This window comes from Ceratina calcarata, unplaced genomic scaffold, assembly GCF_001652005.2.
Source record: "Ceratina calcarata isolate Rehan_Ccalc_2016 unplaced genomic scaffold, ASM165200v1 scaffold289.2, whole genome shotgun sequence".
In the NCBI taxonomy this organism is placed as follows: Eukaryota; Metazoa; Arthropoda; class Insecta; order Hymenoptera; family Apidae; genus Ceratina; species Ceratina calcarata.
In genome coordinates, this window is record NW_017151272.1 from 344,752 (window position 1) to 358,981 (window position 14,230).

The window sequence follows — 14,230 nt, forward strand, 5'->3', positions numbered from 1 at the left end:
GAAAAATGCTTTAAATAAAAGTTGTAGGTACTGTTATTACTTTCAAAACAGATCGTATACAATATTTTGTATTTCAAATACTTCAGAAGTAATCGATTGACGTAACGAATCTATTGATCATGAAATGAGATCATACGAGCCGTGGGATGTGAAAATAGAACAGAGAAGAGATTATTGTCTTGATACATTTTATTATAAACATCCTTAACATTACAATAACGAGATTATTGTGTGTACTTATGCCATGAAATTATGTGTATCCGACTTACCTGGCGCACGCCTTAAAACCACGTATAATCCTATACATCATAGAAAAATATTTAAGCGCATGATATAGAACGCGAAAAACCTTTCAAATCATATTCTAAATACCCGACGAAGACGTTGAAAGGCACCGATTCAACGCGCACAGAGAACAGCAACGAATGCGACGACTATCTCAACGAGATCATTCAAGATTCGCGGATATCCACGGAAAACAGGCAAACGAGACGAAGTGTGCTAAACCGATCGTAGGTGATAAGATGCAGAAAAGCGGCTATTGCAAAGTATATACCTAAACTTTATTACATCAACATATGAAAAAACGTAATAAATATTATAAATATAGAGTAGCATATAAAGTAAAGGCGAGTACAAGTTGTTTCCGTCTTTATTGTTGCACGCTGGGGTGGATTCACGTTCATCGACGTAGCAACCCCCCCGGCTCTTTTTTTTTCACATTAAACAATCTTGAAGACTTACCGAATAATATATGTATATATATATATATGCAGTGTTTTTCGCTTTTCTATGTACAACAACGGCGCACGGATCATTGACAACGAAAATCAAAGGTGCGTCGGCCACAGTCGTTGATTAATTGCTGAGAGAATGTCATCGTATCTTTTGCGTAAAGACGCAGAAAGAGAGAGAGAGACGAGAATAGAGCAAAATAAGATAAATAAAACACGAGTCACCGAAGAACCCTTATAAATCAATCGTCCAACGAAATGTTTTGATTCGTTTCTTCCCGATTAAATTATCCAGACCGCGATCTCGGACAGAAGCTTCCTCTTCGACTATCGTTTCTTTTATATTTACAACATATATATGCATATAATACGTTTTGCACTGGTCTAATAGGATTATTGTAACAAGTTTACCAAAAAATATCTACACAGTAAAAATATAGATATAGATATATATATATATATATATATATATATATATATATATGTATATACATATACAAACACACATACACAGTATGTCGTTCACTCGCTCGCGCGCGCAATTGCCGCTTTTATCTCTTAAAACTTTCTCTGCGCTTCCTCCTACCTCTACTTCGGGAACGCTAACGAGGCCCTTCCGTTCACAACATCTCTTTCTTTCACGTTTATCCGTTTATCGTGTGTGCGTGTAGATCATCGCGCGGGTGTGCATACGTATAAACGCATTTATTGCGAGTCGCACGATGTAGCAGTCCGGTCCTCAACGATTCCGGGCGAGTTTAATACAATATCTCTGGCAGATCGTGGCACGGGCTTTGGCGAGCAGCTAATATCAAAGATCTCCGTTTTCCTAAAGTCTCGCAAGTGCCGGCCAAAAAGAACAACGAGATATTTTCTAAATACACGTACAATAATTAATGTAGGCATAATCCGATATTAATTTATTTTTAAATCTTTTTTTTTTCCACTACGTATTCTGTATGTCACGAATTGATTCAAGAGCGCGTGTATACCTATGCACACGGTTCAAAATATATTTTGTGTACCTGAACGATCCTATAGAATTCTTCTGTAACACCTTCAAATGTTGCGTCGCTTAATAATATCGCTACGAACCACATTTAATCTTATTAAAATATATATATATATATATGCACTCGACACACTCATCTATACGAAGTTTCTCCTCTACGGCCCATTCTCCAACGATACGACAACTTGTTTAATTATTTAACTTTTTAATAGTCGAGTCATTCGAAGAAATGAATAGGGGAATGTCTTCGATTAATTTGTACGGGAAGAAATGATCCGTAGAGGATCGAGAAATATCAGTGGCCTTTAATGGACACGTTATTAAAGATCGTTTCACGATTGTGCTTCGTTCCACGATCGAGAACTCGCGCAACGACACTCAATTTCTTTTTTCGTTTATCATCACAGTGGAAAAAAGAGTTCAGACTTCGTCGTTCAGATCGTGCACGCATCATGTAACGAGAAAAACATTCTTTAAACCATCTTACAATTCCTTGCATCGACTTCATTCCAATATCAAACGGGCGTTACTCGAACGTGGACAGCTCGTACAACGAGTAAAGAGAAAAGAGTTCTGCGCGCAGTTACCAATGTAAGTCGTGCAAAAGACAACAAGCAAATATCGTTTAAATTATTCACCTCGTAACAATCGTTCAACGCTTCTCATCGAATAATCACCGATCATCCCTCTTCATCTTCTAAGTCCTTTTTTACAACGGATATAATTGAGATTCTCTACAAATCTTGTTTACTCCCCTACGCAATTCGACGTGGAGATTCCAAGCGTTTTTGTGCTACCGGCTCAAAGAAAAATGACGATGAAACTGAAGGATCGCTGCCATCGCAATGTTCAGAGCGGGGCAAGAATCGCGGTTTCGCGAGATAGCAGAAAATTTGGAAACAGAATGAGATCGTACGAAGGACGAGCCCTTTACAATCTCCTCTTTGTCAGTCTAGAGCCTCCTTCGTACGATTCGACGTTATCCTCCACCTTCGCGTATGACTGACAACATCTGGTGTGTGTAGAATGTAAAGACGACCTTATTCCGAAGAATCTAATCCGTGGGTCTGATCGCGCGAACTTTATATAATCAACTTCGTCGATAATACGTCGCGACACGATGCAACACGTGAACGCGATACCAAAAACTGATCACTTAGAAAAATAGACCAATTGTTTTTAACTCCTCGTCACAGAAGAATAATCGCTACGCTCGATCGCTACCTGAACAGTAGACTGCGCTCTCCAGACTGTACTTGGTCCCACGAAATTGCACGATCATCGATTGAATATAAAAAATTATGGACCAAATTCCTCTGGTACAAGATTCCCGACTTTTGAGAGAAAGAATTCAATTTCGAGGAAAAGCAGACACGAAGAAACTACGGAAAAGGGAAACGAACGATACAATTGACCGACATCCAAGTGTCTCCTGACCGCGGTTCGGTTGACTTTCGTCGGAATAAGGCATGCCGTTAATGTGACTGGTACAAAGTACGACATCATCTTGATTTTATTGGAAGTTGCAAGATCGGAACGCGTTTCGAGATTAGCCAAAGGAGGGTCTCTCGCAGCAAGCGAACATATGATCTGTCTTTCGATTTTAGTCGATCAATTCCCCAACCACTTCCCTGTCGTTGTTCAAACGAGAAAGATTGTAAAATAATCCGCTTATCAATCGTTAATGTTTCGTGTTACCGCGCTCGATCGAATTGCGTTTCGTTTTAATAATAATCTAAGTTCACATTCGGAGTATCTGAAAATAGAGATATCTAGCATTTTATTATTTTATACACTAATTTGTTGGTAACTCTCGGATACCTCCCGCTAAGTGAATTCGTCGTGAGACTAAACATCTCGAGCTACCGTTTTGTCTATTCCCTTACATCGTATGTATAAGTCGTATCAAAATCAAGAAAAAATAGGTTTCGCAATTGGACGATAACGAACATGACGGTACAAGCATCTGTCTTCACTATCGTTCTTGTTTCTATATGTAGTCATTTCATTTTTCATTTTTCTTTTCCCCCGTCGACAGCTTTTTGCTTTTCATTTTCTTAAGGAAGTGAACACGGCAAACTCTCGCCAAGTCTCGGGATCGAAAGCGACTCGCGAACATTTGACAAAAGTTTGTACATACGCACACGTCTCCCGTACCGCTTTCTAATAAAGCTTGGCCTCCACATGCTTCTTTCTGTTTTTTTTTTTTGTAAGCCTAAGTACGTATACATATATGTTTTATATATATATATATATACAAATTATAACAAAGTAACTCCGTTGTTTGACAGCCTCTTATCGAGAAATTAAAGACGGACATTAACTGTCCCGGTTAGGGTGCTTGGCAAGGAATCGTCGAGGCCAAGGTAGAGGCCAGTCGTATTGTCGTGGTACCGTGCCGCCCACGTTTTTCTCGAAATATTTAAACATAGGAAACCACCAGAGTCGAGCCAAGAAGTTGTTTGGCTCGTATTGCTGCAAATACATTTGAACAGTTTTGTTTGAATATCAAAGTTCCATTTTTTTCATCTTCTTATTGCCTCTTAACATCACTGAAGCAATTAAGAAGCTCGGTTTATGAAATATAGCAAGTTTAATACAAAAAGTTCGACTCACCTTAAGATGCGAATTATTAGCTAACGTATGATAAATATACCATAAGCGTGTAGTTACGTAGTATGCTATGAGGACGTCCACGGTATAATGACCGTGAGCTACCAAGACCATAATTACCCCAACAAGAACAGTAATACCCGCCAGCCAATGAATCGGTTTACATCTTCTCGGAGAATCTGCGTTTAAAAAATAAATTCTCTTATTTCTCCTTCGACTATATCGCGCGTATCAATTATATTGCGAAGGGAATGCTTACACTCCTCAATAATCAGGTAACTAAGTACAAGCACAACCGTGTGACCGCTGTAAATGTAATCCCCGCAATAAGTATGCTTGCCGTTTATGGACAAGCCGAAGCCAGAGATGAGTTGCAGGACCCTCTTCATAACGAGGAGCGGACTCGTGTTGTTCGCCTTCGGGCTGCAGTAGTAGGTCTTGCTGGCAACCGGTAGTACCGTCGCGTACATCGTGATGCTGCGCATCATGTAGAGCAGCCCCATCAGAAGAAATATTCGCCTAACAACGATAAATCTGAAAGAAGCAACGCGACGCGTTCGGTAAAATAAGAGCGACCTGAAGATACGTCACCCGCAGTAGTGTGAATATAAACATTTGAAAAGATGAGATTATCTTTTTAGCTTCGCTTAACGAGCTAAGAGGATAATTATCTCGAGACTACTGTCAAGGTGTAAGAAAGACTAGAATTACTTGGTTCTACTTCTGACCCCGAGCCTGTCAAGAAAAACTTCAAGTTTAAGAATAAACGATTGTACAGATTCGTACACGAACGATACGTACCTATGCTTATGAAAAATAATAAAAACCATCGCTGAGTTGGACATTATCATAATCAGAACTTCCGACACGGTAAGGGCCCAGTCCTGGGCGACGACGTTGTCCAGCACTACATCCGGCAGCGGTCCGTACGTATTTCGATCGGGAACTCGTTCGTGCACCATTGCGAGGGACGCTGTGGTCAATATGAAGTTCACGACCATGAATAAAAATGCTGTAACAGAACATTAAAATTCTCCTCAGTCAAATGAAACTCCAGACTGCCCGGCTGCATCGCTTTTATCGAAAAATTTCCGACAGTAATATATTTTAAAAGAAGAACGCGAGCACACCGGGTATGACAAATTCTATCGTTCTTTTCAAGGTAATCGTATTAGCGGATTTATCTACTTATCTAAAGGCTTCTTAATTAAAGTGCATTATCAGGCCTCGAGAATGTAATTAATTATATCATTTTTAAGATCGTTACTTATCACGAAATACCGCGTATATTAATCAAAAGTGGCGACTCGAATCCTGATATCACAATAACGCGTATTCGCAAAAAAATGGCTGGGTGCCAAGATCTATAGTTCGCGCTTTGGCTTTCTACCAACAAGGGAAAAGCTTTTCAAAGTCCGCCCTCAAAGCCGTTCATACATCCGCAAACATTCGCGGAACACTCTGTCATTTAGTCACCAAGAAATGGATACGCGTCATTCGTTATCGCACCGTATGACGCATAAAATAGTTATTTCTCTAGCTACCATTTTTTCGCAAAGTATCAACAGTGAAACAAGATGGAATAGCAAAACATCGGAGGAAGAATTTTTGAATACATCTGCATGCTACATGAACTCTATACTCCTTTGCATATTCAAATGTCTGATGTAAATATGACCGAGGATCGTCGGATTGTTTGACAAATCATGCTTTGCTCCGTGGCTCGTAAAACGTCAAAGATAAATTATCACCTAAAAGGTTGCTGATAACGAGTAAAGGGAAACTCGTTTGAGAACTATTTTTACCGTGAATCTCATTCTACGGCGAGACCAACAGAACAAACGGTCCAACTGATTTGAAATTATCGTTCAAGAACACGCGTATTAGATCAGCCACCGAACAGATCTGCACCAGAATACCAGGTCAGGCCACGTAGCGACCTCGATCCCGGTGGACATCCCATCGTGTGAATGAAGCGCGTGGAACGACAGAGGCCAAAGGCCTAAAGAGTGTTCATCGTGGATGAAATATACCGCAGAAATGTTCTCTCGTATTAGGATGGATCGTGTGTTATCAGTAGCCCGACATCGTGGGCTGTTATTCTTATCAGTTTGAAATTACGTGAGATACGACGAAGTCGAAAATTAGTTCTCGTAGAACGACGACGTGCTCGTCTCTCAGCTTCTAAAGTCTGTAAATCCTTCGTTCGAAGTTAAGGGATCCTACGGTGATTCTTCGCGGTCGTTCGGCGAGAAAAGGATCAGCAGTGCTGGGGAAGGATGATACGGAGACACGTGTTCGACACTTGTGCCAGATAACGTCGGAGAACGGTCCTTACCAAGAAAGGTTTTCCACTTTTCCTTAGGGAAACGAGGTTCCTCCCGAAGTGGCGCCGGTATGTCGAGCTTGACGACGCCGTTCCCGGACCCATTTGGTATTCCAGGATGCCGCCCGAGACCATCGATCTTCTCGTCTTCATCGTCCACGTAGTAGTCCGAACCGGACGCCACTCCGGACCATTTGTCCTTGCCCTTGGTAGGCGCACCAGGTAATAACGGTTGCCTTTGGTAAACGTCGCTCGACTGTGCCATCCCGTTGCTACTTCCATCAACCGCAGCCTCGACGTCCCTCTCGTGGCCCTCCCCAGCGCCCAATGGTCGATCGAAGCTTCCGTAATCACTGTGCAGGCTCGTGACCTTGGGGTCCAATACCATCCTGCGGGCAGAAGACAGAACTATCATCGCAATTGCCAGCAGTTCCACGTGTCAGCAGAACTCCGAACGCGAGGAGCCAGCGAATTCCGCAAAAGATTATTATTTTGCCACCGTAAGCGATTCGGCGATGCACGTTTGTTTTGTTCACGAATCGCACGAGGAAAGCGCTGAACCTTGGCAGAAAAAAAATTCCAGTCGACCTACGAGATGAAAACCGATCGATGAACGAGTTCAATTGTTTGATTCGCGACAATGAAGTTACGTAAAATCGTGGACAATTAAGTGTCGTTGAATCGACGGGAGCGTCGAGAATTGAAATCTGTTTTTTTAATGTTCTCTTTAACTTTAATTGCTCACGCTGTCTACGAAATTACGCATGATTGATCGACGAGTAAATTACGATCTAAATCGAACGTAAATTATTTTAAGAAAAAATAAATATCGTGTCGCCGGACTGTCCGCATTTATCGGTTATGTTATTAATACACTTTGTTATCAAACCGGAGAACCGTATTAATATTTCTCTATCTCTGAGAGGCGAAGCGAACGCTTAATCGACCGTTTACACACTTGTAGCTCGGTGAAAACCGAACAATTTAACGGCGCCACAGGGAACGATCGGTATCAATCTAAATGCAGATGAACCGCGATTATTTATAGACAGCTTGCGTGGTGCAATTTGTTGTCAGCCGTCCGATCTACCGTTTCGCTGGCGAGTCTTTTTTCCGACGAAAGAATTTCGCTATGAGACAAGTACTAGGCGAAAATCGGGACGAGCCGGTGTCCACGTCGCTCGATAAAAAACGTCCGAGCAGTCCGCCGTTTAACCGGATCGTCGACGCTCAAGTCCGTGTACAACGTTCTACTTTTAGTCTCGCATTGACAGAGCGAAAGGTTATCGTGTTAAGGATGGCTCTAAAAAGCCACGGTCCTCGTTAAAACCCTGGATTGGGCGAGGCCGAAGTATCCGGGTAGGAAGTTTGCGGAAAGTGCAAAGACGTTTCGCTGATAACGGCCTCGCGAGAAGAAACATTATCACAAGACCGGGGAAACTAATGGGGAAGGACGTTGTGTATATCGAAGAAGGAAGAGGATTCAACTTCCTCCGCGTCGGACGCTGATTTACAGACGTCCAATTTTAATCTCGGTTTAAACGAGTAAATTAACCCGGAAATTGATCGACGATAGCTCGGGTTTAATTAAATCCAGATTAACGCGACCCTTAAATGCTGATTAATCGCGTTCAAAATGCGGATTCTTTTTTTCTTCCGGCCGGGGAAGAATTCTCATTATCTGCCGGCAGTTACCAAACAATGCGAGAAGCTTTTGGCCGTGGGCGTTCTGCGCAGAACGGAACGATAAGTCTCTGGACAGATAGCTAGCTGCAAGTCTAGATTACACTATTTGATAAAACGAGGAATTGCGAATGAATACTATTATCCGCCTACGACCAAGCGCGACAGTAAACAGGAGCGTAATTTAAGTAGAATGTGTAATTAGATATTTTTTCCTACAGTCGCGACGCAGCAATCATTGGCAACGCCCTTTCATGGTAACGAGAAGGGACAATTTCAGAGACAATGACGGCAGTTTTATAGAGTCGTTCGGGACTTGACCCGATGAGCCTCCAAATGAGACCTTTGCAACGATGGCGTCACGACGTTCCAGAGCGACGACCTCTTTCACCCACCCGAGGCGAGTTTAAGGGAACCCTCTCGTAAGATCACCAGCTACCTTCTGCTTCCCGAGATACGAGATAATCCTCATTTTACTTTCATATTTCTAAACGTATACCGTTTCATGTTTACGCGCATCGAGGCAAAGAGTAGTCGATTTTATTTCTATTATAGTTCGCTTTAGCATTTGTTCCTAAACAGTCCAGGTAGATATTGAAAACAGGCGAGTTATCGTTAGATTCGTCAACATAAATCTTCTTAGACAGAGTCGAGTATCGAGAAACAACTGAGTGACTCACGCTCATTTCGTAGATAGAGCATTCCAACTTATCTATTACCGTCGTAACACGGTAAAAGGAAGACAAAATGCTACGTGCACCGTTGGTACATCGCGATTAAGCTTCGTCTCCGAAACTATTTCACCGAACACTGCGACGTGAGAAAAAGTTCCAGCTCTTTACTTTGCAATTTAAAACGCGTCCGGATTAAATCTCAGCATCTCGCTACTGCGTTCCCCTTCGTTTTTTACGAAGGCCATTTGCAAACGTAAGCGTGGAAATATTCGCCTCCCGGTCATGCAGCTCGCAAAAAGGCGTGTGTCGATGCATTTTCTACACGGCGGCCGTGGTAGCCTGATCGAATTCTTGATTTCTACTTAAATGTCCCTCCTTATTGGAAACTAGGTCGCGTCTTTTTGGAACGTTTGCATAAATTATAATCTATGTTACGCGCGCTGCAATTCTGTCCGAACAATGGAACCTTGAGCAAAAGCGAAGGCATCAGCGTGCCATCGAATGAAATATTGTATAATAAAGTGGACTACGATAAGTCCACTCCGTTAGCTTCCTATGCTCCTCTATTTCGTGTACACAGCGTGCACTCGAAAATACGTAGATTATAAATGACCCAGTTTCCACCGCCATCATGGCCACCGATATTTCACAGCGCTTTCTGTCCTTCGGTGGTTAATACGCTTCCGCGCTGTAAACGCAATTCGCGCAAAATTGTTTTTCATTCCCGACCTTCTGCCGATAGGATAAAAATCTTGATAACAAGCACCGAGAGGCGGATCGCGTGGACACGAAATTCTCTGGTAAAACAAATCGTTGCTTTTCGACACCTACGATTTTTCGACCGCGTGCGCAACTGTTTAAATTTAGAAACCGTAAAACCGGTGGCCAAGCTTGACCATCGGAGTTCCGCGTATCGCTGAAACGATAAGCGGAGCGCGGCCGGAATTTGAATAAGTGCACGGGAAGTAGCTATCGGCCACAGATATCCAATAGATTTTTAGTTAAGTCTGCAAAGTCTGATACGTTATAAAAAAACAGTTCCGAGACGTGCGACTGATTCATCTAATATAATTCATTCTATGGGACGATGTCGTCGACTCTGACTCACGTTTCCGTTTTTTATGCGGGGAGCATCGAGACGATCGTTTCTAACAGAAGAGTTAAATGAATTGCAAAAGTGTCTTTAACGTTTGACGCGAAATTCCAGCGTCGTTCGTTTCCGCGCGGCGATAGTTGAAGCACGCCAATCTCGTTTCGCTTCGAACGCATTTAAATTAATCGCTTATACGCGAGAAATATACATATATGTGTCGATCGAGGGACTCGAACTCTCCACGAATAACACGATGACGCGTGGTTATAATTAACGATGAGCGCGGTGAACGACAAAGAAATTATTGTCCGCCGATGAGAGGCTTCGCAAGAGGGTCCCTGAACGATACGCGGCTCGTATTAGGGTTAAACCTATCGGCCGATGAATTCTTACGATTGCATTCAGCAGAGACGCAAGAGAACACGAAGCTGGGATTCGTCCTCGATTCCCTTCGATGTTCCGTACGTATTTTTCTATAAAAGCGTTCGATCCACGACCGTCGACGCATGGACAAGAAAATTTCGTTCTCCTCTCACGATTCAATCAAACGGCAAAAGGTCTTATTGTTGCTTTGAAAAGCGTTTTCAATGCGCAGTGATTGATTGCATTAAAAAATCCGCGAGCACGACAATATTTTTGAAGCTTTTTCGCCGAAAGGTCAAATAATTCTTTGCGGAGAAGCCGAACAAAGCGGCTCAAGCCAATTGTTTCCCAATGCTTCCAGTTCCATTCTATTTCCGCGCCGCTGCTCGATCTCGCATCGATGCGAACGTTCTCGAAATTGTCGATCGATTAAACGGTAAACGATCGTTCTTCAAAATTCCGGAGGAGGATCTTCGATGCCACGGAATGGAAGTACAGCTAGTAACAACGAAATTGAGCCAGCTACGTGCATGTGTTAGTTTCCTCTAGGGGGAGAAAATTCAAAACGAGTAATAAGTCCACGTCTTATTTTTTCGATGCTTGATCTGACATCAGTACTGTTGGATTTTAATATAATTTTGACGCGTCAAAATAAAAAGAATTTTAATGTAGGTGATGGTATTGTGCGTACGTTAACATTATTTTTATTTTGACGCGTCAAAATTATGTTAAAATCCAACAATATCAATGCGAGATCGAGCATCGAAAAAAGAAGATGTTGACTTATTACTCGTTTTGAATTTTGTCCCCCTAAGAGTGACTAACGCATGCACATAGCTGGCTCAGTTTCACTGTTACTAGCTATACTATTAACAGACGTGGAGAACGTGCGGCCTCCTTGTACGGTTTCAAATGTTATTTATATTGTAATGCATTCAATTTCAAGCAAGAAACAAATGCAAATATCCTACAGACTTAAATTTTCTATCAGATTCTAAAATTATTTTCCGTATTATTACTACAATTAATATTATTATTTTTCTATTGTGTTCCTTTATGAAATAATAAATTGATGTAAAAATTCTTCTACTAATATTATTCTTCTTTGAGGTGGTATTTAAATAAGTAGTTTTTATTACAATTTAAAGATCTTGATGAATATATATATAAAAATATCACTAGTGAAATATAAAAAATGATAGCGGCCCCCTTTATTACTGCCTAATATGGTCTCTAGTGGTAAAAAGGTTCCCCACCTCTGTACTATAATATACCAGGGAATAAACTTATGCGAAACGAATCGTTCGAGAGACAGTTATTTCGTATAGATCGGACGCTATATCCACACGGAGAGGTGTATAATGTGTCGCTATTAAAGAGCCTTTAGCAACAGGTTAATAAAGCGTGGGACGACGACGCGATCGGATAGTGCATTTACGGTGTTAAACGCTGAGCGGTAAAAGTCTGGGAAGTCATCATCGAGCCAAAGACTCTAAAATGCATATAAAAATACCCGGGTACACTTTAATTACCTTGTGTCGAGCTCTATGCCTAACCGAGCGTCGCTAATCGAAGAACCGTTCGATCGAACTCTCTCGTTCCCGACTTGCAACCCCATGATTTCGACCGCCGTCGCTCTCTCACCGTCCATGGGATCAGAACACGCCGAACTGATACGTACGATCTGCAAACCCGGCCGTCATCCTTCGAAGCAATTAGAGGAGCACGTGGACCGTTCGTTGAACGATTCGATAGAGCCCGATCGAGGCCCGGGCCCGGCGAGACACACCAATTTATTCCACATTACTCGTTATTCAATCGGCAGCAAAGAACCCACAACAGGTTTTTGTAGACCATGAGAGACTAACAGTCGTGCGGCGATAATCCGCGTATCGGGCTTATCGTGCCACGTACACCGTGAAACGATAAAGCCGTTATGATACATCTACGATGAAACGATATAGCAAATCGTGGAACGTTAGCGTTAATTTCCACGAACCGTTTTATACGTCATTTCTCCAGTTCGCTCGTGGAACGTTTACATACCAAATACCGATGAAAGCGTTCAATTTTAACTCTGACGATTTCAGATTTACCCACGCGGTTTTCAGAACAGAGGACCACGACTATAGTTTTCCAGTTTAATTTATTTCCCCGGTTGACTCGTGAGTCTCTTACAAAGAAAATTCCATGGAATCGAGAAAGGTAACAACGGGAAATTCTAAAATTCGCCACAGACGATTTCCAGAAGAGCCAATTAAAAAAATCTCGATCAGTCCAGCGAAGTAATTTGCTTTGCGATGAGACGAGCGAATGTTTATTCGCGACTCCTCTCATGAATAATCGACGATGAAATGCAGAAGTGGGAACTCATCGAGCAAATATCGCTCTCATCGTCTACGAGATCGCGAATCGAGCTTTCTCTTCAAAATCGACAGACGGAATCTAAAGAGAAGACGAATACAGACTCTGGTGAACACCGATTCGCAGCTGCAGTTGCATGAATCAGGTCGTCACAGCTGTGTTTCGATTACCTGAACGATTACACCGTTACGACTTTGGACGTATGTAATATCCTCTGAAACGACTGACTCGTGCCCGATGATTACGCAGCAGCCGGTAGCGCGTAACGTCACGTGAAATCGCAGAAGATGCAACGGCCCAGCCAAGAACGAATCGATCGGGTGCTACGCAAATACTACTAAGGAGAAGTATTGATCGTTTCGCACCGCGTTTCCAGATTACAATGCGATCCAGGAAACGATCCCGACGAAAACGAAGGGGACTGCCTTGGATAAAGAACGTCCAGAAGTTCGCGCGATTGCGCAACGATTCGCTAGCTAGTCTGCAATCGTAAAGCCGTCGCGTCGACGTTTGGCGCCATCGTAATTATTCAAGAAATGCCTGCGAACAATCGTAGAATAGAATCAATGAACAATCCTAATAACGTTATCAACGAACTTCATTGTTCCTTGGTCGCAAGTACCATTCTTCCCTTCGGAGTCCCTGACAACCGCGTGATCGTTACGCTACAGATAGATACAGACTTACTTTACCGGTACATGAGTTACATTGATTCAAATCGTATGAACACGAATCATCAGGACTCCGGTATTAACATAAGTTGCAGGTTTTAATCGAAAGCACGCCGTGAGACGCTCTCACTCTCATTTTCAAGGTCGCTGATTGCGGAGCGATTCGACCTAACGAGATCACGCACAGTTTTGGAGTACTTGAACGAGTTAAACTCATAAAGGAACGCGCGCGCATTAACACGTGTAACGGGAGAAATTGGTTCCACCGAGGAACGCGGCTCGAAACACGTGGGAACTCGTGAAATGCATCCGATGAAAACGTCATCGCGATCCTAGCGAAAACTATCCGATACGTACAAACGTAGCGTTTACATCACGCTCCCAGTGACTCATTTCCTCTTTCCTTTGACTGATTTACAGCTCCGCCTACTCTGATCATCGATGGGCGCGATTTCAAAGCGCGAAAAGCAGTTCTAAGCAGACGTGACGACCTCCTGAAGCAATTGCAATTTATCGTAGTCTATCGTAGTAGATCGTCTCTAATCAAGCGTTCGCAATCACGCGACGATCCACTCCAAGAATCAATCAATAAACACTCAATTCAACTTTGTCACAGATAACGAATCAGTCCCGTGTCTCGTCTATCATAGTTACTAAGGTAAAGGAGGTAGTACCTGGACACTTTTGAACATAAATT

The 14,230-nt window shown here is 42.5% G+C and overlaps 1 protein-coding gene across 6 annotated transcripts in view; it reads right to left on the minus strand.

The window, feature by feature from the left end:
- Positions 1-171: 171 nt before the first annotated feature.
- LOC108623766 (phosphatidylcholine:ceramide cholinephosphotransferase 2) overlaps positions 172-14,230 on the minus strand; it is an 18,757-nt gene continuing 4,698 nt past the window's right edge. For 4 of the 6 annotated variants that reach the window (XM_018022543.2, XM_018022545.2, XM_018022544.2 and 1 more), the window contains exons 2-6: positions 6,698-7,074; positions 5,161-5,371; positions 4,619-4,893; positions 4,363-4,538; positions 172-4,221 (exon numbers count right to left, since the gene is read on the minus strand). In XM_018022543.2, coding sequence (XP_017878032.1) covers positions 4,066-4,221; positions 4,363-4,538; positions 4,619-4,893; positions 5,161-5,371; positions 6,698-7,074 — 1,195 coding nt within the window. In that variant the 3' untranslated portion in view covers positions 172-4,065. Of the gene's footprint in view, positions 4,222-4,362; positions 4,539-4,618; positions 4,894-5,160; positions 5,372-6,697; positions 7,075-12,030; positions 14,193-14,230 lie in introns of those variants that run through there. The other 2 variants (XM_018022542.2, XM_018022546.2) reach the window with 2 other exon arrangements.